Here is a 26,852-nt window from a genome sequence, read left to right as displayed (position 1 = left end):
CCATTTGGCGATGGTAGAGGCCGACGCCGCCATGCCCTTCCGAGGACCCTCAGGAAGAACAAACAAGGAATCCGTCTTTCGAAAAGACTCAGTCGATTTAAGGTAAACCCTTGTCGCCCGAACAACATCCAAAGAATGTAGTCTCACCTCTTTCAGATGTTTAGGCTTCGCGCACAGCGAAGGCAAGACAATATCCTCATTTAGATGGAATTCCGAAACTCGCTTCGGAAGAAAAAAATGATTAGGTCGCAAGACCACCTTTTCCAAGTGAATAACCAGATACGGAGACTTGCAGGACAAAGCCGCCAGCTCCGACACTCTGCGAGCCGAAGTGATCGCAACCAAAAAGGCGACCTTTTTGGACAACATAGACAACGAGATCTCCCTGATCTGTTCAAAAGGAGCACGTTGCAACACAGACAGAACGAGATTCAAGTCCCAAGGGGGCAGAGGATCCCTCCTAGGAGGAACCAGATGCCGCACACCCTGAACAAAAGTGCCAACCAAGGAGTTGGAAGCCACGGGACGTTGAAAAAGAACGGCCAGCGCAGACACCTGACCCTTTATCGTAGCCAGCGCCAAACGCTGATCGACACCTGTTTGAAGGAAAGACAACACTCGGGAAACCGAGTACGTGCGGGGTGAAAACCCCCTGGACTCACACCAGGCAAAATAGGCCTTCCAAGTACGGTAGTAAACCTTCCCCGAGGAAGACTTCCTCGCGTTGATCAAGGTATGAACGACCTCAGGGGAGAGACCCCTCTCCTTCAGGACCTCGGTCTCAACAGCCAGGCCGTCAAAGCCAGCGACTGTAAAGCAGGATGGTATATCGGCCCTTGAGACAGGAGATCGTCTCGAAGAGGCAGACGCCATGGGGCGTCGACCGCCAGATTCACGAGGTCTGCGTACCAGGACCGGCGTGATCAATCCGGCGCCACAAGAATCACCGTGCTGCGTTCCGAGTGTAACCTGCAAAGGAACCTGGACAGCAAATGAATCGGTGGAAACGCGTACATCAGCTTGTACCGATGCCACGGGGCCACTAACGCGTCCGACGCGTCTGCCCGAGGGTCGCGCACCCTTGCCACGAACCTTCTCACCTTGTTATTGAGACGATACGCGAACATGTCCACATCTGGAAGACCCCACTTCGCGCACAACATCTAGAAGACAGCCGGGTGGAGAGACCATTCCCCCTGATCTAGGGTCTGGCGACTCAGATAGTCCGCCTGCCAGTTCTCCACCCCCGGAATGTGAACCGCCGTTATCGCCGGGACATGAGTCTCGGCCCAGGACAGAATGTCGGCCACTTCCCGAGCCGCTCGGGCACTCCTGGTGCCCCCTTGGTGGTTGATGTAGGCCACCGCCGTGGCATTGTCCGTCTGCACCCGAACCGGGCAGCCCTGCAGCCGGTCCATCCAACGATGAAGACAGAGATTTAACGCACGCAATTCCAGAATGTTGATCGGAAGGGAGGACTCCTCCTCCGACCAAGTTCCCTGGGCGGACAGAACGCCCAGAACACCACCCCAGCCCGACAGGCTGGCATCCGTGGTGATTACCGTCCACGAGATAGGACGAAAAGACTTGCCCTCCGACACCATCAGGGACTGGAGCCACCACAGAAGGTCTCTTCTGGTGCGATGGCCCAACGAGATTTGAAGATCCAGAGATTGAGGTCGCCCGTCCCACCTGGACAGGATCTCCGCTTGGAGACCCCGCGTGTGAAACTGGGCGAAGGGAATCGCCTCGAAGGCCGAGACCATCAATCCCAGACATCTCATGCACGTCCGCAGAGACGAGTGTGGAACGTCCCTGAGGGACCTGACTTCCTCCTGAAGAGTTCTGAGTTTGTCTTCCGGCAGGAAGACCTTCGCCTGAACAGAGTCCAGGATCATTCCCAGGTAGGGAAGACGAACCGACGGACTCAGTGTCGACTTTGGAAAATTTATCGTCCAACCAAACTCCTGCAGAGTTCGCATCGTGACAGACAGGTCCTTCTCCAGACCCTGGCTGGTCGCAGACCGAACCAGAATGTCGTCCAGATACCCCAGGACAGAGATGCCCTGGGCTCTCAATAATGCCAGAACCGGTGCAAGCACCTTGGTGAAAACCCGCGGAGCCGAGGCGAGACCAAAAGGTAACGCCACGAACTGGTAGTGATCCTCCGCAATGGCGAATCGAAGGTACCTCATCCGCATCCTTCAAATCGATGGAGGCCATGAATTCCCCTGGAACCAGGGCAGCCACCACCGACCGCAGGGATTCCATGCGGAACTTGCGAACCCGCACAGAGCGGTTTAGAGCCTTCAAGTCCAGAATTGGACGAACCTTGCCCTCCTTCCTGGGCACGGTGAACAGATTGGAATAAAACCCCCGAAATCTGTCCCGATGAGGCACCGGAACCACCACTCCCTGAGCCCTCAGGTCTCGCACCGCCAGGTGCAGGTCCCGTAAACGCTCTGGAGACAGTTGAAGATTTGAGGGAAAAATTCTGCTCTCCGGTGGAGAGAGAAACTCGATCTTGTAACCAGATCGAACGATCTCCTGAACCCACCTGTCCCGCACGCGGGCCAACCAGGGTTGAAGAAAACCGAGCAAGCGTCCCCCCACCCCAAAACTGGGTGAGGGCGCCCCTTCAGGCCGCACTGTTATGGGCAGCGGGTCTGGACTGAACGGACTTCTGTTTACCAGACCAGGGCTTCTTTTGAGAGCCTTGTCCTTTGAACGGTTTGCCCTTGTAGTGCGACCGAAAGGCACGAAAGGACCCCTGAGGGGGCCCGAAAATTAGCATGCTTCTTCCCAGAAGCCCCCTTAGCCTTGGGGAAATGGGGCAAGAGAGTGCTCTTACCTCCGGTGATCCCCTTAATCAACACATCCAAGGACTCCCCAAAAAGGCGAGACCCATCATAAGGCAGATTGGCTAAGGTCTTACGTGAAGATTGGTCCACCGACCAACACTTCAACCAAACCAGGCGGCGAGCCAACACCGCCACGCTGTGCACACGTGCAGCCAACGGGACTAAGTCCAAGTCCGCATCACACAGATACATGACACCCTGGTGGATCTGATCCACCATATCCAGGGTCGCCGGTGAGGCCAAATCGGCCACTAGGACGCGCCTAGGCATCTGCGTCCAACTTGCGACAGCCTGGGCCGCCATGAGAGAGGCAAACAGAGCCTTAAGCATAGAACCCGTAACAGAATAAGTATGACGGGCAAGAGACTCCATTCTTCTATCCGTGGCATCACGGAACCCTGGGGAATCCTCTGCAGGAATCGCAGTGGATTTGTTCAAAACCGCAATTGCGTGATCAACCGGGGGTGGTACACACCACCGTTCATCAGTGGAAGGCGAAAAACGATAACGCAGCTTGAACCTACTTGGCACAGCAAAAGGTTTGCGTAAATTGCGCCATTGTTCCTTAACAGCGCGCTGAAAATCATCATTGCAGGGAAAAACCTGCGGCGTCCTGCGTTTTCTCTGCGTCCCATAAGCCGCCAAGGCAGCGGGGGGACACACTTCATCCTGCAAACGCAGCGTTTGTTTTATGGAAGCAATCAATTCATCCATGATTGCAAGCTCTTCAGGCGAGCCAGGGGGAGAATTATCCACCCCTTCAACTTCAGCCTCCACCTCGGACCCCACTAGATCCAGGGAGGAGTGGGACCCCGATAAGGAGACCCCCACCATAACAGCCCCATCACCTTCACCCTCAGAATCAAAGGAAATAGAAACTCTGGGTCTTTTAGTAGATTGAGCAGATACCAGCATCTGCACCTGAGCAGCAAGGCCAGCCACAATAGTGGCCAAATCCCCCCCTAGGGGGGAAACAGCGGTCCCCCGGCTTTCCACCAAGGTGGCAGGAAATTTGCCCTCCTGAGAATCCATTGCCCCAATATGATATGCAGGAGAATAAAGGGTTAACTGCCCCTTTAACAAGCGTGGCGAGCGCAGCCCACCGCACCACACACAAGCACAATGAGACCCCCACAGGGACAATAAACTGACACAGGCAATGGATATAGCAAGAACAGAAGGATAGAACCTGAGGAGACCCTCGCCGCTGCTGCTGCCTCGATCGGTGTACCCAGGAGAACAGGAAGTGATGAGACCAGGGCGCTCTATTAAAGCCTATGGGAGGCTACAAGAAAATGGCCGCCATGCATGTAGAACATGCGGCCGGAGCGAGTGTAGGCAAAATGGCGCCGTTTGGCGCCGAAACCGCCGCTCCTCAGTACAGTAATGCACATAACACCATCCACATAAAAAGCATGGCAGATCGCCGCAGCGATCGCTGTATAGTGCCCAAACATGCCACAAAACATGCCCCACAGCACACAGCTTCTCACACTGACAAGGCTGACACAGACAGTGTCACACAGCTCTCCCCCCCCTTGCAGCCCGCAGCATGCAGCAGAATGATAGGGAGACAAACAGTGAGAACAGCGGCAGGTTACACAGTCCCAGACTGACACCCCCCCAGACAGACAGGTCCCCACATAGATACACTTACCTCTCAATGGCGTGGGGGACCCGCACAGGCGAACAAGCCGCTGCACATGAGGCAGGGAGAGTCGCATACAAGACGCACAAAATGGGGGTTAAGAAACCGCACAGCGTCCAGTGAGGTAGCCCCCTCACCAATCATCCCTGCACCGAACAGGGATGGGTCGTTCACTGTGCCAGGAGCGTTACCTGGCTGAACGCTCGATGGCAGGCTGGGAAGCCACTGACCCACGACCTGCGACCAGGGGGGATCAGCCCGAGACCCAGCCCGCATAATCCTCTTCGTCAGAAGAACTAACTAATGCTGACAAAAAGAACAGCTAGGTAAAGATAGAGAAAAAACTCAAACAAAAATCAAAAAAGAAGAAAGAGGCTGGGGCACAAAGCCCCAGCACAGAGAGAACCAGCTACTCCTGACAAGCTAGACATTGAAACTGAGATATGGTTGCAGGAAGTAGGAGGGTATTGACTGAGAGGACCACCCCTTGAGGGTGGGATATGTTAAAAGCTTTAAATGTTAACATATTCTGTTGCCTAGCTACTCCTTCGGAGCAAAGTCTAATACCCCATTGTGACGAATATGAAGAGGCGGCGACTGTCGGAGGACGCAAGAGAAATACATATTTTTAGAAAAAAACAAAGAAAAACCGAGACGCTAGGTCCCAGCCAGGAGAGCTAGCCTACTCCTACGCTAGGCAGCATAAAACTGAGGACCAGTGGTAACTGGATCAGGATAATGGCTGGGGATGGCCCCCTAAAGGTGTGTCCAAGTATAGAAAAGTTTTTTTTTATTGACATTTCTAACTGCCTAGCATACTCCTGCAGAGGGCGCCATTACCCAATAGTGAAGGCTAATATGGATGGGCAGTGACTGTCAAGAGGACGTAAGAGAAATAGTTTTGTATGCAAATGGGAGTAGCCGCACATTTATAATTATCTCTCCTTTGTCTCCATGGGGAGAAAATTATATTCTGGCAACCTTAGAATGAAAAGGAAAAGATTTTTAAGGTACAATTATTGAAGTATATAGGTGGGGGTAGCGCTTATATCCACCTTGATGTGGGAGTATATGTTGTGTACAAACAGATCTTTCAAGATTTTGAAAATATTTCTGATTCAGTTTAAAAATAGCTACTTACTTTTCAGGGGTCCTACAGGAACCCTAAACCCAGGAAACACTACTAGGCAAAATACCAGTCCAGTTAAAAACAACAGTTGGCCCACCCCTTCCCACACTTCATTTTTGGCCCATCACTTTGACAGGCAGCCTCAGTTGCCAACAGTGAGGTATTCGCCAGACAGAGGTTAAATGTATCTCTCAGCCAAAGAAAGCCTACAAAGTCCTTGCTTTTCGGGACTACATAACTGAGCGTGAGCTTTATTGTAATTGTCTTGGAATGAGGTTCCTCAATATTGGCCAGGCAATCCATGGCAACTTGTGCAAAATATTTAATAGCGCAGAGATTGCTCACCTGCCAAACTGCATTTAATAGCTTGGAAAGGAAGTTGAAGGAAGCTGGAAGGGATTTTGCAGAGTTTATCCACTGGTATTACTTCTGTGTTTCCATAATCCAAAAAGTGTATGGTAGCTGCACTGCCAGAGGTAAAATCCTTCACCTGCCCTCGATACCAATTGCCGTCACCTACCGGATAAAATTTTGGTATGATTAAAATTCTCAACAATACCTCTAGTCTTTTAACGAGAGTAAATGCAACATGGTATTTTGTCCACACTTAAAACGTTTATACTTAATTTACCTTTGAAAGGTCTGCGCCAAAATCACTTTATACAAGAAAAAGTGAGGAGGGATTGAGAAGGCATCAATGTCACTTTGTTAGTGTTTGTTGCTACTGTTTTAGACTACAATACCAATCGTGCAATGGAAATTGCAGTAATCAATGGGTATGCATGTGGGTGGGCACACATTCCAGCAGGTGAGCATATGTGTGGTAGACCAGGAGTCTCCCGGCTTCACAGCTAAGCTTTGATTTAATAGTAGGCAGGACAGACTAATATTCTCCTGTCAATGTTACACAGTGAAAGTGGTAATCCTACTACAGTGACATGACAGCTGCAGGCATCATTCAGATATTTTTTTCAGCCCGCGATTCCTTTCACCATATAGAAAAATAATAGCGGTTGTTCAGCTGCTTGATTATTCTTACAGGCGGCGGGAGGGTACATGTGTTGTCAATACTGCAGTGATCTCGGCTGGATGGGCGAAATCAGATTTACTGCAGCAGGCAGCTGCTCCTGGGCAAACTGACGTAGTACTACGTCGCTCGCTCAGGAGACTCTAGGGGGCGAGCGCGCGCCGCTGGGGGCACGCTCCCGTCCCCGCTTGTCAGCCAGGGAGCCAGTGCGTGTGACAGGCGGCTCCGATGGCCGCCGGCCACTCGCAATCTCCCCCCGCTCACAGAGAAGGATAGATGGCTGATGTAAACACAGCCGTCTGTCATTCTCCCTGAAGTGATAACAGAAGCTATGTGATCCTGCTATATAGGATAGCATGTCTCTGTGATGACTTCACAAGCCATGCCCCCCACAGCTAGAATCACGCCCCTAGGGATACATTTGACCCCTTGATCACCCATACTGTTAACCCTCTTCCCTGCCTGTGTCATTTTTATAGTAACAGTGCATATTTATAGCACTGATTACTGTAGTAATGTCACTGGTACCCCCAAAAGTGTCAAAAATGTCAGTTAGGGGTCCGATCTGTCCTCCGCAATGTCGCAGTCCTGCAAAAAAATGGAGGATTTTACTAGAAAAAATAAATAAAAATGACAAATCTTTCCCGTAATTAGTAAACGCAATAACTTTTGCGCAAACCTATCAAAATACGCTTATTGCCATTTTTTTTTAACCAAAAATATTAGCAGAAAACAACTTGGCCTGACTAAAATGTAAAATTTTTTTTAGATTTTTACCTTTTTTTTGTTGAGAATTTCATATAAAAGAATGTGAAAACTATTGTTATTTTTTCAAAATTGTCGCATTTTTTATTTATAGCGCAAAAAAAAAAAAAGAAATCGCACAGGTGATCAAATACCACCAAAAGAAAGCTCTATTTGTGGGGAAATAAGGACGTCAATTTTGTTTGCGTACAGCGTCACACGACTGCGCAATAGTCCGTTAAAGTCACACAGTGCCGAATCGCAAAATAGGGCCTGGTCATTGAGCAGCCAAATCCTCCAGGGCTAAAGTGGTTAATTTCAGGCTTTTTAGCTTGTAGGAGAGATCTGAGGTCTTAATGACCCCAGGTTTCTCCATAAAGAAGACTGCACTATTCCTCTTACAAGGGATGTCTGGGGGGAAAGGCTTGTCTGCAGAACCAGAAGCACCCGCTTTGAAATTACCATTCCAGGGTCTCTTGGAGCCTGCCCGCAAAGTTACAGGTGGATCTTGAGCCTTTTCCTGCTAGTCAGTCGGAAGAATGGGCCGCTTGTAAACTGAAAAGAAGGCACTTCGCTTACGGAGAGGTTCATTGCCCTTAGAAGCCTGTGGAAGTAAGGTACTCTTACCTCCCGTAAGGCCCTTAATGATCTCTTCCCTAGGGGCCAGAACAAATGGTCATCTACAAAGGGAAGGTCAGTACCTTTTTAGAAGCCTGGTCAGCTGACCAGTACTTCAACCAGATCATGCGGCAAAGGATCACCAAAGGCAAAGGATCACCACCGTCACAGAAACCCTGCCACCCAGGGGGGCCGCATCCAGGGATGCATCACAAATATACTGAAAGCCTTGGATCAACTGATCCGCCAGCTCAGAAGGATGTTGGCTCCCCTCCAGATCCTGGCGCAAAACCTTAGCCCATTCCGAAAAGGTTTGGGATTCAAAGGTTATGGCAAAAGCTGATCTTAAAATTGAACAAGCCACAGTGAAAAGGTACCGGCCAAGAGCCTAAGCACTTTTCTCCATGGGGTCCTTCAAAGACTAGGAATCTTCAACTGGCAAAAGTGCAGTCTTATTCAGCCTGGAAACCAGAAAGTACATCTACGGTGGAACCGTCAAGTTTCTTCAGAAAAGACTCCTGAAACGGATACCTTCTAGCAAAACGCTTCGGTATTCCAACCATGCGTTTCAGGGAAACCCCACTGACTAGTGACAATCTCAACAAAATAGGCAGAAAAGGGAAAAACCTTATTCACCTTCGAAGATTTGTAGGTGCCAAATTGCAACGGCGTCGCCGACTCAGCAGCAGCTGAGTCCTCCAAATAAAAGTTTCCAGCACTGATACAATCAGGGCCTCCACCAGAGCTTTTTGATGCGCTGCTGTAGATAACCACGACTCACCATCACTAGTAGAGAACTCATCGTGCATGGACCTGCGGCATACCCAGTAGGCTGACTCTCGTCTGCGGCGGCCAAATTCACCTAAGAATCTGAAGAATCAGAGGATACAGGTAAAGGTGTCGGGCGCTTCTTGCCAGGTCTCCTTTGCAGTGCCATATCTACTTTGGCTACTAGTGACTGCAAGGGCTGCTAACATGGCTGCCAGGGCAGAATGAGACCCAGAGGGTCCCGCAGCATCCAGGAGTGGATCGGGTGGTGAAAGGAGCTGCCCAGGCTCCATAACCATAAGGGGTTAATCAGAACTGCGCTATTCAAAGAAAAAAACAAAAACAAAAAAACTTAACGCCCCTCCCCCTGTACAGACACCCCTAACAGGGACCAACAGCGGCATCACCAACCGCTCCTCCAGCCCAGCACCATGTAGCCCCCCTACCCAATTTCACTCATGCCCCAAAACAGGGGCCAGGAGGGGGAACTCCGCAAGGAGGAGGGGGAAGCACAAGCGGGAGGAAGGACACAGGGGGGCCAAATACACTGGGGGTGCTGTGGCATGAGATACGCTGCGACTCTGGTCTTGACTGCTGTGGTGACCAGGGCTATGCGACCTTGCGAAGTGTTTCACATTTCAAGTAAGACTATGTCGCGGCAATGTTAGCGCGGAGCTAGTAGTTGGGTTGCGCTCGCAGGCCAGACTGGGAAAACCGTAAGGATCCAGAAGATCCAGTGCGTCGCCCAGTATGGCTGTTGATTGTAGTGCTCACAGGAACAGTTGATTGTAGTACACACAGGAACAAAAATAATAAAGAAAAATTTTCCTTTTAATAGGAAAAAATGCTAGGACCGCAGATCCCAGCATAGAGCCAGGTCCTAACGCCTGACCAGTCATACAGCAGGAAGTAATGGTATACCCACTGGGACTGCCCAAGGGGTGTAACCAAAAAGGTTTCCACCTAGTCCTACTCCTAGAGAGCAAGAGCATAATCCCAATGGTCTGAAGAGTTGAAGCTGTGTCTGTCAGTAAACGTAGAAAAAAAATGGTATTTTTTTATTCCTTACCGTAAAATCCATTTCTCTGAGTTCATTGACAGACACAGCTCTCCATTATTCAGAACTATAGGTTTTATTGCCCCCGACAAGTGTAGAACACTAGGCATAAAAAAGACTATGGGCAGCCCTAGGTGGTAATCATCCCCTCTCTGCCATAGGTCTTCATTTTAGTAACAAGCAGGGTCAGAAGTATTAAAACTCCATAGAGGGGTGGGTGCTGTGTCCGTCAAACACAGAGAAATGGATTATACCGTAACTATAAAAATCCTATTTTCTCTTTTGTTCATTGACTGACACAGTGCTCCATTATTCATAATCACAGGGATGTCCCCAAGCAGTGCCAAACATGAGAGGTGGGACAACAAAAAATCTCAAGGCTAAACACAATAGCCAACCAGGTAAACATGGAGCTCAACAAAAAAAAAAAAGAAAAAAAAATGGAGCCCAACCTGAACAATACACCCCCAAAGAGGGAACAGACCCTCTAAAAAAGCAGCCTGCAAAACTTTGCAGCCATAGGAAGCATCCGCAGATGCCAACACATCCACTTTGTAGAATTTTTTGAAAGTTTGCATGGACGACCAAGTGGCCGCCTTGCAAACCTGCGCCACTGATGCCTGATGACCACCTGCTGGATAGCAGTAGATGAAACGCAGCATGTCACTTCTAGAGTTTATCCAGAGGAAGGAACACTCTGGCTAGAGCTAAATCCAAAATCAGACCTAGATAATCCATCTTTCTGGATGGAATACGTTCAAACTTCTGGAAAATTAGAAGCCAACAGAACTCTTTCAGGGTCTGTATAGTGATCTACAGGGCCCCTCAGGGCAGCAGAGGACTCCGCTAGCAAGTGGAGGTCGTTCAGGTAGCCCAGTACCGCAATCCTCCCCTAAAGTAGCAACGCCAGAACAGTTTTGTATAGACTTGAGGAGCGGAGGCGAGACCAAAGGCTAACGCCATGAACAGACAGCTTTCCTCTCCCACAGAAACACAGAAGAAGCGCTGGTTTCGGGCACATATTGGAATTAGCAAGTAGGCATACTTGATGTCGATAGAAGCAAGGAAGTCCTCCTGGGTTAGGGATGCGACCACCGTGCGAATGGACTCCATTCTGAACTTCTGTACCCACTGAAATTGTTTCAGGACCTTGATGTCTGGAATCAAACATACCTTGCCCTCCTTCTTTGGGACCGTGAAAAGGTTCAAACAAAACCTTGAAACAGTTCTGCTACCAAAACTGGGGCAACCTCCCCCTGAAGCAACAGGTCTTGAACCGCCCCAAAGAGAGCTTGCAATCAGTCCAGAGGACAGATGCACATTGGAGGGGGAAGAACCTTTCCGGAGGGCAAGAACCAAACTCTATGTTGTAGCCCGACAATATAACTTTGTGGACCCATTTGTCGTTTAACAAGGAGGTCCACGGGCCAGGAAAACAGCGAAATGACCTTGAAATGGTAAATCAGAGATTTTTTTAGCAGTCTGTCCTGCAGGCCAACAGCCACAATACACGCCTAACCCCACAGCCAAAACAAAACAGAGCTCAGAAATCACGGGAGCCGCATCCAAAGAGGCATTGCAGACAAACTGTAACCCCTGAACCAACTGGTCCTGACCAGACAGACGAGGCAGGGGAAGGCGTGGGATCCATTTTGCTAGCCAGATGCTCAATGGCCACCTAAATCCGGGAACCAAAGGACTCAAGGACAGCCGTCAGTGTATCAATGGGTGGTTGGGATCCCTTAGTCCCTGCAGCCTCCGAGAGCTACTAATCATACCAGGAACCTGGCAGGCACCTCTCTAGACAAAACTTCCTCACCATCTAAATGGGGGGCTGTCGGAAAGGAGGATTGCTGCGACTCGGGCCACAACGCAGTCGTATGAGACCTCATAAGGAGTTTAACTCGTAGGCCAGTCCCTGTTCAGTGGGGTTATATGGGGGTTGACCTAGCGTGAATCTCTGATCTGCGCGCGCTTGCTGGTAAGACTGGGGTGAACACTGGATCTAGATATGCAACCTGTCGTCCAGCCAGCAGTTAATTGTAGATATCACAGGGAAGAAAATGCCATATAACAACGGAAAAAAATGCCAGGACCAGAGATTCAGGCAGGGAACAATGTCCTTACTCCTAACTAGGCAGAAAAAAAACTGAATGCCTATAGCAGAGGGTGATGTATACCACCTAGGACCATAGGCATGTCCAAGTCTTTTTTTCTGGTTAGTGTCCTACTCCTGTAGGGGGCAAAATAAACTATGGTTCTGAATACTAGAGAAGAGTCAGTCAATGAATGAAAGAGCAACTTTTTTTTATTTTGGATATATCAGGAGGGATTAGTACACCTCTATTTTTTATTCCCATCCGGGGTCGCAATAGGGAGATTCACCATTTCTTTTTGTTCTATTTCCTGTTATCACTGACAGTGCAAGAATATCCTAAATCTTGAGTTGACCCCACAACAGTAAACAGAGGATAATAAATCTTTCAATGGGGATAATATCTCTGGTGAACCTTGACACAATCTGGGATTCCGTCACTTTGGAAGGATTTCCTCTCACTTCCTGTTCTGGCTTTGGAACAAGGAGTGGCCAAATAAGAAAAAAAAAAAGACAGGGCAAGTTTTGGCTTTAATTCCTACGTTAAAGATCAAACAGTAGCGGATACCTTTATGGTAAAAGAAAGAACATATTTGTTAAAGCGGAGTTCCGGGCACAAAATCAATCTTTTTTTTTTTTGTGCCCGTCCGCTAGTTCTCCATCACCTGAAAAGGAATTGGATAGTTAGGTTCTTTTTTTTTTTTACTCACCTTGCAATTGAAGATCGAAAATACTCACCTCAGGGTACTTCCTCCCTCAGCGCCGCGGCTCCGCCGTCACTTCCTGTCTCGCGATGATTCCTGGGAGCTGAACGTCATCGTTCCCAGGAATCAATGCGACGGCACCGGCCCCGCTCGTCACTTCCGGGGCGACGCCGCGTTCCCCTGCTAAACAGCTTCTGGGCATGCCCAGAAGCTGTGAAGGAATGCGACGCCACACCGGAAGTGACAAGAGGGGTTGGTGCAGGCGCATTCTGGGAGAAGAGGACGCGGAAGAAGACGCAGAAGAGGACCGCACCGGCTTCAGCTGCCCACAAGAGAGATGGCAACGCTGTGGAAGAAATTTTATAAGTGAGTATTTCATCTTGCAGGTAAGTGTGAACCGGGACAGATCAGAGGCTAGCCATTGTGGAATGTGCTAGCCCTGACTGTCGCGGGGGTATGTTTATTGAAAAATGGTTTCTGTGCCCGGAACTCCGCTTTAACAGCAGAAACAGACCTTTATTATTGTCAATTAAAGAAAAAAAAATATTGTTTGGAGATCCCCTATATTTAGTGCACATCAAAAGAAATCTATAAAGTGGACAACTATTTTAAAGTAGGCGCTGTGGACAAACTTTAGAAGGTGACAGCAGTAAAGAGAATCTTGCTCACAAAATTACCATTGGGCTATTTCCTACCTAGAATGCCATAGATAATTGTAATGAACACTGAGGTCATAACTACTGAATCCTATATTTAGCTGTGGCTAAAATGAAAAGAATGGATATTAGAGAACAAATTCAAGTAAAAGATACAAAACATACATAACAGAAATCCTTGCATGGATATAGGCATTCTGGAAGAGTTATTACTGCCTCAAAAGAAGTGAAGCATCAAGCACATGATCCTCAATTCCAACTATTACACTACAGGTTTGTAGAAAATAATTAAAAATCTTGTCTAGACTCACTAGATCCTATAACAGTACTATGCACTGAAAAATAATTGTGTCACTTACCAGAAAAGAAAGCACCACATACGTCTCCTTTAATGGGCGTGTAACCCTCAGACACATGCTGCACACAGTACTGTACCAGCGACACATTTAAATCATTCAGAGAGCTGAAATCTGAAAATCAAAATATTTTAATTCACATATTGGAAAACGACTAACAGTGTATCCCTGGGCAAAATTAAAAGCCAAAAAAAAAACCAAAGTTTGTACATCTCGTATCTTATGTAAAAAAAAACACAACACCTACATAAAAATACCCGGTAATGTTAAAGAAATCCAGTGATCTTTAAAAAGTGGAACTAAACCCCCTCTTCCTTTCAGCCAAGGAAGCTGTGATCTTAGCTTCTGTTTGACCGACAGCTACCATGGTGCTGCACATGTGATCATTTATGACACCAGCTATTTGATGGTTTGGCTGAGAACACAAGCAAATGTGACAGTTCACATTGAATTATTGGATTTCCTTCCGCTTTAACTTCCTGTAGTGAGCCAACAAGGCCACCTTAGCTGTACTAAAATCCCAAGCAAAGTTGTTAGCCCAGCTAAGTTCTCCATCTTATGTCATGGCAGGAGGGGTTCAGTGGTTTACACCGGAGAACGGGGCAGGGCTGACAACACTCCTTGGCATTTCATTGAAGCGGCGGTATAGTTGCCAGCTCACTGCAGAAAAGGCTAGCCATGCAACATCCAGTCCAGCAGGGTCCAGGTACAGGGAACCAAACATGAGAAAAGGTCCATCTATAGAGCCGTTATGTGGAGACCAGATGAAGCAGAAATGTAGCAAGCAACCTTGATTGAAGAAAAAAAGTCAAGGCAAAAACTAAAAATAAGATTTTTGTAAGATCTTACCGTAAAATCTTTTTCTCTGATGTCCATAGAGAGGCGCAGCCTCATCTCCATGAGCTGAGAGGGTTTATGCTCCTCCCATCAGTAGTCTAGGCAGGAAAATTTGAATACACACGCCCAGGGGGCTGTCCCTCCAGGCATAAACCGCCACTGTACAACCAAGCACATCAGTTTAGTTTAAAAGCAGTGAAGACAAATGGACCAACCCCAAACAGAGGGGCAGGTGCTGAGTCTGTCGATAGACATCAGAGAAAAAGATTGTACGGTAAGATCTTACAAAAATCTTATTCTCTCTATCGTCCATCGACAGACGCAGCCTCATCTACACGAGCTGAGTGGGAGGTCCCAAAGCAGTATAGGCATGAGGGGAACAGCAGCCTGCAAAAGTTTGCGGCCAAAAAAGGCATCCGAAAAACCCAACAAACCCACTTTGTAAAATTTGGTAAAGGTGTGCACAGACGACCAAGTTGCTGTCTTACAAACTTATACAACAGAGGTCTGGTGCCACCAGAACGACTGGAATGCCTTCCATCGTCACCCTGCAAAGAAACCTTGGCAGGAGAACGAGCAGAGGGAAGGCATTTATCAGGCGATAGTGACTCTAAGGAGCCACCAGAGCGTCTGGCTTCGGCCAGAGGATCTGAGACCTGGCCACAAACCTCTGAACTTTCCTGTTGAGGCGAGACGCAAACAGATCCACGTCTGGGGTCCCCCACCGGACACACAGGAGATGAATCACCTCTGAATGCAGGGACCACTCCCCCTGATCCAACACCTGACGACTAAGGTAATCCGCTTGCCAATTCTCCACACCCGGGATGTGGACTGCGGAAAGAGTCGGAACATTGTGTTCCACCCACACCAGAATCTCAGCCACCTCCTTGGCCGCCAGGGCACTCCTGATGCCCCCTTGTTGATTGATGTAAGCCACGGCCGTGGCACTGTCCGAATGGACCCGAACAAGAGAGCTGTGTAGCCGACTCATCCAGTGAAACAGGCAGAGCTTGATCGCTCTCAGCTCCAGAATATTGATCGGCAAGGAAGACTCTTCCGACGCCCAAGTCCCCTGAGCACAGAGCTTCCCCAGCACTCCACCCCAGCCTGATAGGCTGGCGTCCGTGGTGACTACCGTCCAAAACATCAGCAGGAAAGACTTGCCCAGGCACAGGACAGGCGACTGGATCCACTAAGAGAGCAGACTCAGTGAGATGGGTCAACCGAATCTTCTGGAGCATCTCTGTTCCATTTTGACAGAATCTCTTTCTGCAACTGTCTCATGTGAGACTGAGCAAACGGGACTGCTTTGAAGGTCAAGACCATTAGACCCAGGGCCCTCATGCAAGCCCGCAAGAAGGACTGACCGGCCTGCATCAGCAATTGGACTGCCCTTCGCAACTTCTGAAGGTTGTCCAAGGGAAGGAAGACCCTCGCCAGAGCAGAGTCAAGGATCGGCTCCAGATCGGTGACCCGCACAGACGGAGTCAGGGCAGATTTGGTGACATTGATCGTCCACCCAAAGTCCTGAAGGGTCCAAATGGTGATGGATATGTTTTCCAGCAGGTCAGAATGGGAAACTACTCGCAACAAGAGTTCGTCCAGATACCCCACAATGGAGATACCTCGTCAACGCAACAAGGCCACAGGGGCTAGAACCTTGGTAAAAACTCTGGGAGCCGAGGCGACACCAAAGGGTAACGCCACAAATTGAAAAAGTGCTCCTCTGCCACCGCGAAGCAGAGGAATCGCTGATGTCCCTTGAACATGGAGACGTGGAGATACGCATCTTTGAGATCGATGGAAGACAGAAAATCCCCCTCATTCAAAGATGCCAACATCGATTCAAATGGACTCCATTTGGAATTTCTACACCCGCACAAAGCGATTCAGAGCCTTGAGGTCCAGGATTGGACACACCTTGCCCTCCTTTCTGGGCACGGGGAACCGGGTTGAATAGAAACCTTGAGAGCGTTCCTGTTGGGGAACTGGCACAATCACCCCTTGAGCCAGCAGATCTCGCACAGCCTTCTGTAGATCCTTTAAACATTGCGGAGACAGGCGAAGATTTGACTGAAAAAACATGTCCCCTGGCCGGGACAAGATTTCGACCTTGTACCCGGAACAAACCAGTTTGTGAACCCATTCGTCCTGGATGAAGGAAGTCCAGGATACCTGAAAGAAGCGCAAACGTTCTACCACCCCTAAGATGGTTGAGGGCGCCCCTTCATGATGAAGTGGACTTGTCTGCAGCACCAGACTGACCGACCTTGGACTTGCCCCAGAGTTTCTTAGCACCTCCAGTAAGTGACAAAACATCACTAGAAGCCGAGCAGGGCCTGTGAAGGCTAACACAAAATGGTGCCAATGTTAAGTAAAGGAGTATAGGAAGCTCAGGGAAAATGGCCGCTGCCCTTACATAGGGAGAGCCCTTTGCCCACACTTAAAATGGCGCTGAGAAAAGACGCCATGCGCTCAGGAAAAAAACACTGCAGAGATCACCTTAAAGAGACCCCCCAGGGCAAAAAGGCACTGCTACAATAACCTTGCCCCACCCTCCATGGTGGGAGACGCCAGGTCTAGCCCCCCCCCCCCCAGGATGGAGCAGGGAGGGTAGCGCCTGTCCGGATAGGCCTGGAGGATCTATCAGGGGCCACAGCCCTGCCATACCCGGGAGTGGGCCCACGTCTCCCCCCAGGGTCTGTGTCAGGGACGCGGGAGACGTAGTATCACTCACCATACCATGGACCGGGTGTGCTCCTCTCCGAAGCAGATCACCTCCCACCCTAAGTGGGGGGTGCTGCCATACAAAAACAGAACGATGCGACTCATGGGCGTTCCAGGTCGATGCGTCCCGCTGAGACGTCCGCTCGCAGGCTTGTCCCCGTCCACGGGGCTCCGTCATGGCGAGGCCTGGGCGGCACCACAACCTGCTCACGATCGATGTCCAGGCTTGGAGACCTTAAGGATCTAGGTTATCCAGTGCGAAACCGCAGCTGGCTGTCGATTGTAGTGTACCAGGAGGATCCCCTTGATACTAGCTAGCGATAGTGAGTGAGAAAAACTCAATTTTTGTAAAATCTTACCGTAAAATTCCTTTCTCTGAGTCCTCCGACAGCAGCCGCCTCCTCTAAGTCATCACTATTGGGTATTGACTTCGGCTCCGCAGGAGTAGCTAGGCATAAGACTTAGTCAAAAGAACAAAAGCATTTAGCATAGACAAACCCATGGGGGCTGTCCCACTGGTCAATACCCCCCCTGCAGTGATCCCTCCCAACTCAGTTTGGTAGAATAGCAGTAGGTGTACAATAAAAAAACTCCAAAAGAGGGGCGGGCAACTGTCGGAGGACTCAGAAAAAGGAATTTTACGGTAAGATTTTACAAAAAAATCAGTTTTCTCTTACGTCCTCCGACAGTCGCCGCCTCCTCTAAGTCATCACTATTGGGATGTCCCAAAGCAGTGTAGACATGAGGGGTGGGAGACGCAACCGTAGAAAAGGCAACGCAGTACCCACATCAGAGAAAGGAATCTTACATGCACAGTAAGAGAGCCCTCTGGGCAATAGAAAAGGCACAACAGGAGCAACAACCCAGGAAAACAAATATCCAGGGGATAAACACCCCAACAGCCAGGTACTCACAAAAACACAAGGGTCCCCTATGGCACTGCCGCACTGAGAACTTTGCGGCCAAAGGAGGCATCAGCTGATGCCAGAAAATCAATCTTATAGAATTTGGAAAAGGTGTGCACCGACGACCAAGTCGCAGCCTTACACATCTGGGCCACCGAAGCCTGATGCCGGTAGGCCCAGGACGTACTCATCGATCTGGTAGAGTGCGCCTTAACAGTGAAGGGTGGAACCCATTCCTTCAAAGCATAGGCCTGTACAATCGTCTGTCTGATCCATTTGGCAATTGTCGCCGCAGACGCAGCCATGAGGTCCCTCAGGAAGGACAAAGAGGGAATCCGATTTCCGAAAGGATTCAGTGGACGACAGGTATACCCTGATCGCCCTGACAACATCCAAGGAATGCAACGCAACCTCCTTGGGATGTTTGGGCTTCGCACAGAGCGAAGGCAACACAATATCCTCATTCAGGTGAAAATCAGACACCACTTTAGGAAGAAAGGAAGAGTTAGGTCGCAAGACCACCTTATCCTTATGAACCACCAGGTAAGGAGAGCGGCAAGACAACGCCGCCAACTACGACACCCTGCGAGCCAAAGTGATCGCCAATAAAAAAGCAACCTTCTTAGACAGCAGAGGCAACGATATCTCCCGAATGTTTTCAAAGGGAGAACGCTGTAACACGGACAGAACTAAGTTCAAGTCCAATGGAGGTAAAGGCGCCCTCCGGGGAGGGGCCAAATGTCGCACACCTTGAATATCCGCAAGCGTCTGCCAGAGGATCGGGCGTTCTTGCGGTTCGTGGCGTTCTTGCCACGAACCTTTCCACCTTGCGATTTAGCCGAGACGCGAACAGATCCACGTCCGGGGATCCCCACTTCGCTCACAGCATTTGAAAGACCTCCGGGTGCAGGGACCATTCCCCCTGGCCCAGGCTCTGGCGGCTCAGATAGTCAGCCTGCCAATTCTCCACATCCGGAATGTGAACTGCTGAAATTGCCGGGACATGAGTCTCGGCCCAGGACAGAATGTCGGTCACCTCCCGGGCACCCCTGGTGCCCCCTTGGTGGTTGATGTAAGCCACTGCGGTAGCATTGTCCGTCTGTACCCGAACAGGACGGCCCCGAAGTCGATCCGACCACTGTAAGAAACAGAGCTTGATCGCTCTCAATTCCAATACGTTGATCGGAAGGGAGGATTCCCCCGACCAAGTGCCCTGGGCAGACAGGTTGCCCAGGACCCCACCCCAGCCCGACAGGCTGGCATCCATGGTAATAACCGTCCACAGTAATGGACGGAAGGATTTTCCTTCTGACACAGCCGGGGACTGGAGCCACCACAGAAGATCCATTCTGGTCCGGCGACTCAATGAGACACTCAGATGCCAGGACTGAGGTAGTCTGTCCCACCTGGCGAGGATCTCCGCTTGAAGAGACCGTGTATGAAACTGAGCAAAAGGTATCGCGTCGAAGGACGATACCATCAACCCTAGGGACCGCATGCAGGTCCTGAGTGACGAGGAGGGCTGGTCCCTGAGGGACCCGATCTCGTCCTGTAAGGTCCGGAGCTTGTCCGCCGGCAAGAACACCTTTGCCTGAGCAGAGTCCAGGATCATTCCCAGATAGGGAAGGCGAACCTAAGGAGACAAGGTCGACTTCTGTACGTTGATGGTCCATCAGAACTAATGGAGCGTCTGTACTGTGGTGGACAGATCGCGCAGTAGGTTCTGGCTGGCACTCGATCTTAAGAGGAGATCGTCCAGATATCCCAAGACCGCAATGCCCTGTGCCCTTAGCAGCCCCAGAACAGGCGCCAGCACTTTGGTAAAGACCCTTGCAGCCGAAGCAAGACCGAAAGGTTAACGCCACAAACTGATAGTGGTCCTCCGCTATTGCGAACCGAAGGTATCTCTGGTGACCCTCGAAAATGGGAATTTGTAGATACGCATCCTTCAGGTCTATAGAGGCCAGGAATTCCCCTGGGCTCAGGGAGGCCACCACCGAGCGGAGAGATTCCATACGGAACTTCCAAACGCGCACTAATCGGTTCATCGCTTTCAGGTCCAGAATAGGACGCACCTTGCCCTCCTTTCTGGGCACAGTGAACAAATTGGAATAAAACCCCTGAATCCTGTCCCGATGAGGCACCGGGACAATTACCCCCTGGGCAAGGAGGTCCTGCACCGCTTGATGCAGTTCCTGTAGGCGCCCTGGTGTCAAATGAAGATTTGAGGGAAAGAATCTGTCCGCCGGCCGGGAAAGGAATTTGATCATGTACCCAGACCGAATGATTTCCTGAACCCACCTGTCCGGAATTCGGAGCAGCCAAGGTTGGAGGAAACTGCGCAAATGTTCCCCCACCCCTGAAATGGGTGAGGGCGCCCCTTCAGGCAAAGGCGGATTGACCCGCCGCACTGGCATTGCCGGACTTCTGCTTACCCGCCCAGGGCTTCTTCTGGCTACCTTCGCCCTTGAAGGGCTTGCCGTTGGTTTGATTCCTAAAGGCACGAAAGGACACTTGATTAGGTCGATAGGCGGAACCCCGCTTGCCACAAAAGGACTTGTTCTTCGGGTTCTGGGGCAGCATCGTGCTCTTGCCCCCCCCCCCGTGACACCTTTAACCAAGGTATCCAACGCCTCGCCAAAAAGGCGAGAACCTGCATATGGAAAATCAGCAACTGTTTTCCGTGATGTCTGGTCAGTCGACCAGCTCTTCAGCCAGATCAGTCGACGGTTAAGCACCGCGGCACTCGACAGGCGTGCAGCCAAAGGGGCCTCATTCAAGGCCGCATCGCACAAATACATGACTCCTAGGTGAATTTGATCCACCATAGCCAGCGTGGCAGGTGGGGCAGAATCAGACGCGAGGTTGCGTCTAAGCACCTTAGTCCAATCCGCCACCGCCTGAGCCACCAGGACGGCCGCGAAAACAGGTTTCAGCAAGGAACCCGCTACCGTGTAGGAATGGCGGGCAAGAGACTCCAACCTCCTGTCCGTGGGATCCCGGAACACCGGGGTGTCCTCAGTGGGAATCAAGGTAGCCTTGTTTAAGATGGCCACAGTGTGATCCACCTGCGGAGGCACACACCAGCGCGAGTCCGTAGCCGGCGCAAGGGGATAGAGCAGTTTAAACCGACTAGGCACCGTGAATGGATGTTTTAAATTGCGCCACAGCTCATTCACCATGTAATGAAATTTAGCGGGGCAGGGAAAAACCTGCGCCGACTTGCAGGTCCTGTGTGTACCAAATGAAGACACAATGCCCGCAGGAGTGGGCTCATCCTCCAAATGTAATATTTCTTTCACAGAAGAAATAAACTCATCCATAGTCGCGCGTTCTTCAGGCGACCCCGGGGGAGAATCATCAACCCCCTCCACCTCCCCCTCAGACCCCAGAGATGAGCGAGACCCTGAAAAGGGCACGCCCACCACAGCAGCCACATCACCATCTGAATCAGAGGAGATAGATAATCTAGGCCTTTTCCTAGCAGCTCGTTCAGCCATCAGCACCTCCATTTTGGACACTAAAGACGCCACTACGGCGGCCAAATCAGGTATGATAGAGGGGACAGTAGGACTGGGGACCCCACCAGGGCTGTAGGGAATTTGCAGTCCTGAGACTCCATTGCCCAAGTTATAAAAAAAAATGCAATAAAAAGGTGCTGGCCCTTTAAGATCGCTGCGGAGTGCGCAGCCCACCGCTATATGTACAGTGAACACAGACCGCCAAAAGGAGACAAAACTGAGCCAGGGAGGACAAAACAGTTATGATAGAGACAGTCTGCAGAGCCCCCACAGAGTGTTACCACACCGATCACTGCTTCAGAGGATAAGGAAGTGAGGTCATCAGAGGCTGAACAAGACCCAAGGAAAATGGCTGCGCATAGAACTGAACGGGAGGCTTTGGCAAGATGGCCGCCGAACATGTGCTCAGAACGATCGTTCTGCCACACACAAGATGACGCCGGATGGCGCCAAAACAGCATGCAGTTAAGCCCACAGTGAAGCCAGACATGCTTGCCCATACTTAAAATGGCGGACTGCGCGGTTTTTACCCGCTGCGGCCGCCGCCACAGTCTGCACCCCCAAAACACCGCAGTGACGCAGGGGAAGGGGCCCCCAAACCCATACAGCAGCGCATTTAAAAGGAGACCCCTGCAGGGATCGCATCAGGGAGCCCCACACAGGCAGAGACATGGGGGACACACAGCAACACAGGACTGCCACCCCAGACAGAGGCCCCACACAGAAAGTACTTACCTGTACCGGACAGCGTGGGGTGCCTCTATGAACGGAAAGCCACTGTCCTCATACGACAGGGAATGCCGTTAGCCAAGGACAGGACACTGCAGCACCGCAGATGTGTCCAGTGAGGTAGCCACCTCACAGGCTGCATCCCTGCTGCGAGCAGGGATGGGTCGTTCATAATGCCAGGACGAACACATGGCTGAACTCTCAATGGCGGGCTGGGGGTCCCTCAGACCCTCTGCCCTGGAGAACCAGGGCGGTCAGTCCGATTTCCAGCTCCACAAGAATCCATCTTCATCCGAAGATCCGACTAAAAACTAAAGCTGACAAAATAAACAGCTAGTAAATCAAAGAAAAAAAAACTGACATTTTCAAAGAAAATCAAAGAAAAAAAAGATTAGAAAGGCTGAGACTGTAGCCCCAGCACATGGAAGCCTAACTACTCCTGACGCTAGGCAGAAACAAACTGAGTTGGGAAGGATCACTGCAGGGGGGGTATTGACCAGTTGGACAGCCCCCATGGGTGTGTCTATGTTAAATGCTTTTGTTCTTTTGACTAATACTTATGCCTAGCTACTCCTGCAGAGCGGAAGTCAATACCTAATAGTGATGACTTAGAGGAGGCGGCGACTGTCGGAGGACGTAAGAGAAATATAATTTTTGTAAGATCTTACCGTAAAATTGTTTTCTGAGCCCACTTATACAGTCTGGTTTAGAGTGGTGCTGGCTGTGGGATATTGGCCAGAGGGATGGCCCCCTGTAGGTGTGTCTATATGTTAAAAGTTTGTTTGTATTAACAAAGTTACTGCCTAGCTTGCTCCTGCGGAGAGGGCCAATACCCAATCGTGAAGACTGTATAAGTGGGCGGCAACTGTCAGAGGACGTAAGAGAAACACATTTTCAAAGAAACAAAAAACGGAGACCGAAGTTCCAGCAGGGGGCCTAGGTCCTACTCATACACTAGGCAGCAAGAAACTGCTTTGTGAGCCCTCTGTGCCCGGGGTTATGTCGTTAGGGACAGCCCCTATGTGCATGTTTTGTAAAAGCTTTTGAGTTTTTGCACTACTTAGTCTACTCCTGAAGAGGGCACATAACCCAATCGTAATGAAGCAAGGAGAGATGCGCCTGTCAATGGACGATAGAGAAATTCAAATTTCTCTTTCGTTCAATGACGGACACAGCTCCTGATCTTAAGCATTGGGACATCCCAAAGCAGTGTCAAACACGAGGGGTGGGAACAGCAAGAAAAAATTCCCAAGACTAAAACGTAGCCAACCAGGTAGCAGGAGCTCCACCATAAACTAGAGCTCACCTGAAAAACAGTACACCCCAAAGAAGGAACAAGCACCTAAACAGCAGCCTGCAAAACCTTGCGGCCAAAAGAGGCACCCGCAGATGCCAACACATCAACTTTATAGAATTTTTTGACAGTGTGCACCAATGACCAAGTAGCTACCTTGTACACCTTTGTTACCAACTCCTGATGATGGAAGGCCCAAAAAGCACTAAGCGCCCACGTACAGTGCGCCTTCACAGGGAAAGGAGGAACCTGAATTTTATTCGAATAGGCCTGAGTCATTGTCTATCTAATCCATCTGGAAATGGTCGCAGTCCTTTTTGAGGCCCATCTGTAAGCACAAATAGTGAGGTCTGACTTTCCAAAAGACTCCGAAGCTGCCAGGTACACTCAAATAGCGTGAACAACATCCAGGGAATGCAACGCAGTTTCTTTAGGATGTTTTGGCTTTGGACACAGGGAAGTCAACACAATGTCCCCATTCAGATGGAAATCAGACAACTTTGGAAGAAACGACGAACATGGGCGAAGAACTATCTTATCTGCATATTAAGTGTGATTCCCACCTTTTTTCCTTAAAAATAAAAAATTGGGCTGGAAATAAACTGTGTGTCTTTTACCCTGCAGCTCCCTTTTAGGAGTTAATTGAGGAGGGTTTGAATTGGTCCCACATGTTCTATGTGCTCAACACAGAAAGTGTAAGAAATTTGGATGACATCACTGTGAGAGGTTCTGTGTGTGGCAGTAAAAACTTTGTGTTTCTGCATATTATGGCTCCTACAGTTTACTATATGCTGAGTATTGTGTTTATACATAGCAAAGTATTTTCTCTTTTTCGAGTTGTGGTGCTATCCTATGTTCAGACAACATGAGGGCGCCATATTACCCAGTAGTATATTGTCTGTAATTAGGTAGTTTAAAAGTATTCACACACAGCCCCCTCAGTGATGTCCTGTATCTGAATTTCTTGTGATGGGACGTGGCGGTGCTTTCCTCCTCTCTCCTCTGTTGCCAGTGTCTGTTGGGCTCGGGTGATAGAGAGGAGGATGCCACGCGTCTCACCATGCGCGGTAGCATCTTAATGTCTGAATATCTCTGGCTACTTTCCGGAGACGTCAGCAGTAACAGGGGGGGAGCTTTTAATGCCAAATCGTTAAATTTAAATAGCCCTAGGTCTGTGTTTACAGCAGGATTGCTGTGAAGACAGACGAAGACTGGCAATAACCCCCTGTGTTCACACATGTGACGGTGATTATCACTTGGCTACATGTTTGAAGTGTCCCATGTCCCTAGGCGTTTTTATATTCACATATACTCATCCAGTTGTATGTTCTTCCTCTGTGCAGGTTTGCACAGTCATTTGGGACTGTATTCCTGTTTCCGAACCATCCCCATTTATGTGGCAATTACTAGGTGCAGCTTGGCTACCCTTTACTAGTGGAAATCATGAGGTAGGTGTGTTCCTCTACCCTTTCAATGTATGACACTGCCTGGATTTTTTAAGGGATATCATGCAGTGGTGAGTTTGTAGGATTGAACTATCTAGTTTTCCCTTTTTGTAGGATGACTTTGGTCACACTTTTATATTTGTCACACTTTTATATTTTTCACAGGAACTATCCATGCATTTTATGAGGCGTATGTTTTCGCTCCCCCCTCATGTGCAGTTGATTACTTGGATATCTGTGGGATTGCTCCTTCCCTTCCCATTTGGTGGGACAGGGTTTTGTGCATTTGTGACAGCTTTGAATACTGCGGGCGCATCTGACATTTGAGAATCCATTTGAGAAAATCTTTTCCCATGTGTTTTCGTTTTCTTCCTGGTAGAATCACATTTACTATGCAAGAACTTTTATTATAGGTTTCAAAATATATATTAAATAGGAATCTGATACGATATAACTGTTGAATGTGAATCATTATCGATCTAAATACTTTTTATGAATCGATTTACTGTTATCATGTTTGTTTCTCTTTATAGTAAAATAGACACTGTGAGCCCTCTTCATCCAATATCCCTGAGGAAGTCATTAAGGAGAAATGCATTGGATTACCCTGACCACCTGCATTTACTTGGGTACACGTTTTTCATGCATCTGAGTGTGAGGCCGTGTTTGGGTTGGTTTTGAGGAAGAGGTCATTTTTACTCATGCACTTTTTATTGTACTATAATGCGTGTGCGGTATTTTACTTTTTGTTACTAATGAAATGAATGTTTTTACATTTCTATGTTGATGGTGTCATTTTGAGTGGGATAGTCATTTTTGTAACTACACTATCTTTGTTGACCACCAAATAAGGGGAATGACAAGACGGCGCCAATTCCGGCACCCTGTGCGCAGAGGTGATAGCCACCAAGAAGGCCACCTTCTGGGATATCGTAAGCAGGGAATTGCCAAATATTTTCAAAGGGAGGCGTCTGTAGAGCTTAAAGCACAAAGATGATAACCCAAGGAGGTAGTGGGGACCACACTGGTGGAGTCAAACGTTGAACCCTCTGAATCAAAGTACCCACCGCAGAGTGCGTGGCCAAGGGTTGTTAAAAGAAGACGGCCAAGGCCGACACTTGGCCTTTAATGGTACTCAAGGCCAACTTCTGCTCAACAGCCGTTGGAGGGTTAAGATCTGAGCAACTAAAAAAAAAAAAAAAGGGAAAGAGGGTGAACACCAAGAAACCCACACCATGAAATGTACGCTTTCCACGTACTTTCTAGTCTCCTAGAAGTAGACTTCCTAGCTTTCAGTAGTGTAGGAATCACTGACCCAGACAAACCTCTATGCTTCAGCACCTGGCTTTATACAGTCAAGCCGTCAAAGCCAGTGACTGTAAAGCAGGATGGAAGACTGGCCCTTGGGACAAGATACTCTCTAAAAGGTAGTCTCCAAGCAGTGTTGGCGTACCAGGACCAATCCAGCGCTACTAGAATGACCGGAATTCCTTCTGCCTCAATCCTGCGAAAGAGTCTCGGCAGTCTGTGGCGTCCGCTGATCCCCTGACCATGCTACAAATCTGCGCAACTTCCTGTTGAGCCGGGACATCAACAAATCCCCCTCGGGGGTGCCCCACCAGAGAGACAGCTGATGAAACACCTCCGAACTAAGGGACCACTCACCTTGGTCCAACACCAGCCCACTGAGATAATCCGCCTACTAATTTTCCATCCTTGGAACGTGTA

At 49.4% G+C, this 26,852-nt stretch overlaps 1 protein-coding gene across 1 annotated transcript in view; it reads right to left on the bottom strand.

Annotated features, from left to right (window-relative positions):
• Positions 1–26,852, bottom strand: part of TDRD1 (tudor domain containing 1) — a gene marked incomplete at both ends in the record, with an annotated part of 265,551 nt that overhangs the window by 80,480 nt on the left and 158,219 nt on the right. Inside the window, 2 exons of the mRNA XM_082268836.1 lie at positions 5,984–6,154; positions 13,667–13,777. Coding sequence (XP_082124962.1) covers positions 5,984–6,154; positions 13,667–13,777 — 282 coding nt within the window. The remainder of the gene's footprint in view (positions 1–5,983; positions 6,155–13,666; positions 13,778–26,852) is intronic.

Source organism: Pelophylax lessonae (assembly GCF_965119305.1).
Source record: "Pelophylax lessonae genome assembly, chromosome: 9".
Taxonomy (NCBI): domain Eukaryota; kingdom Metazoa; phylum Chordata; class Amphibia; order Anura; family Ranidae; genus Pelophylax; species Pelophylax lessonae.
This window is presented reverse-complemented; position numbering and strand designations above follow the sequence as displayed.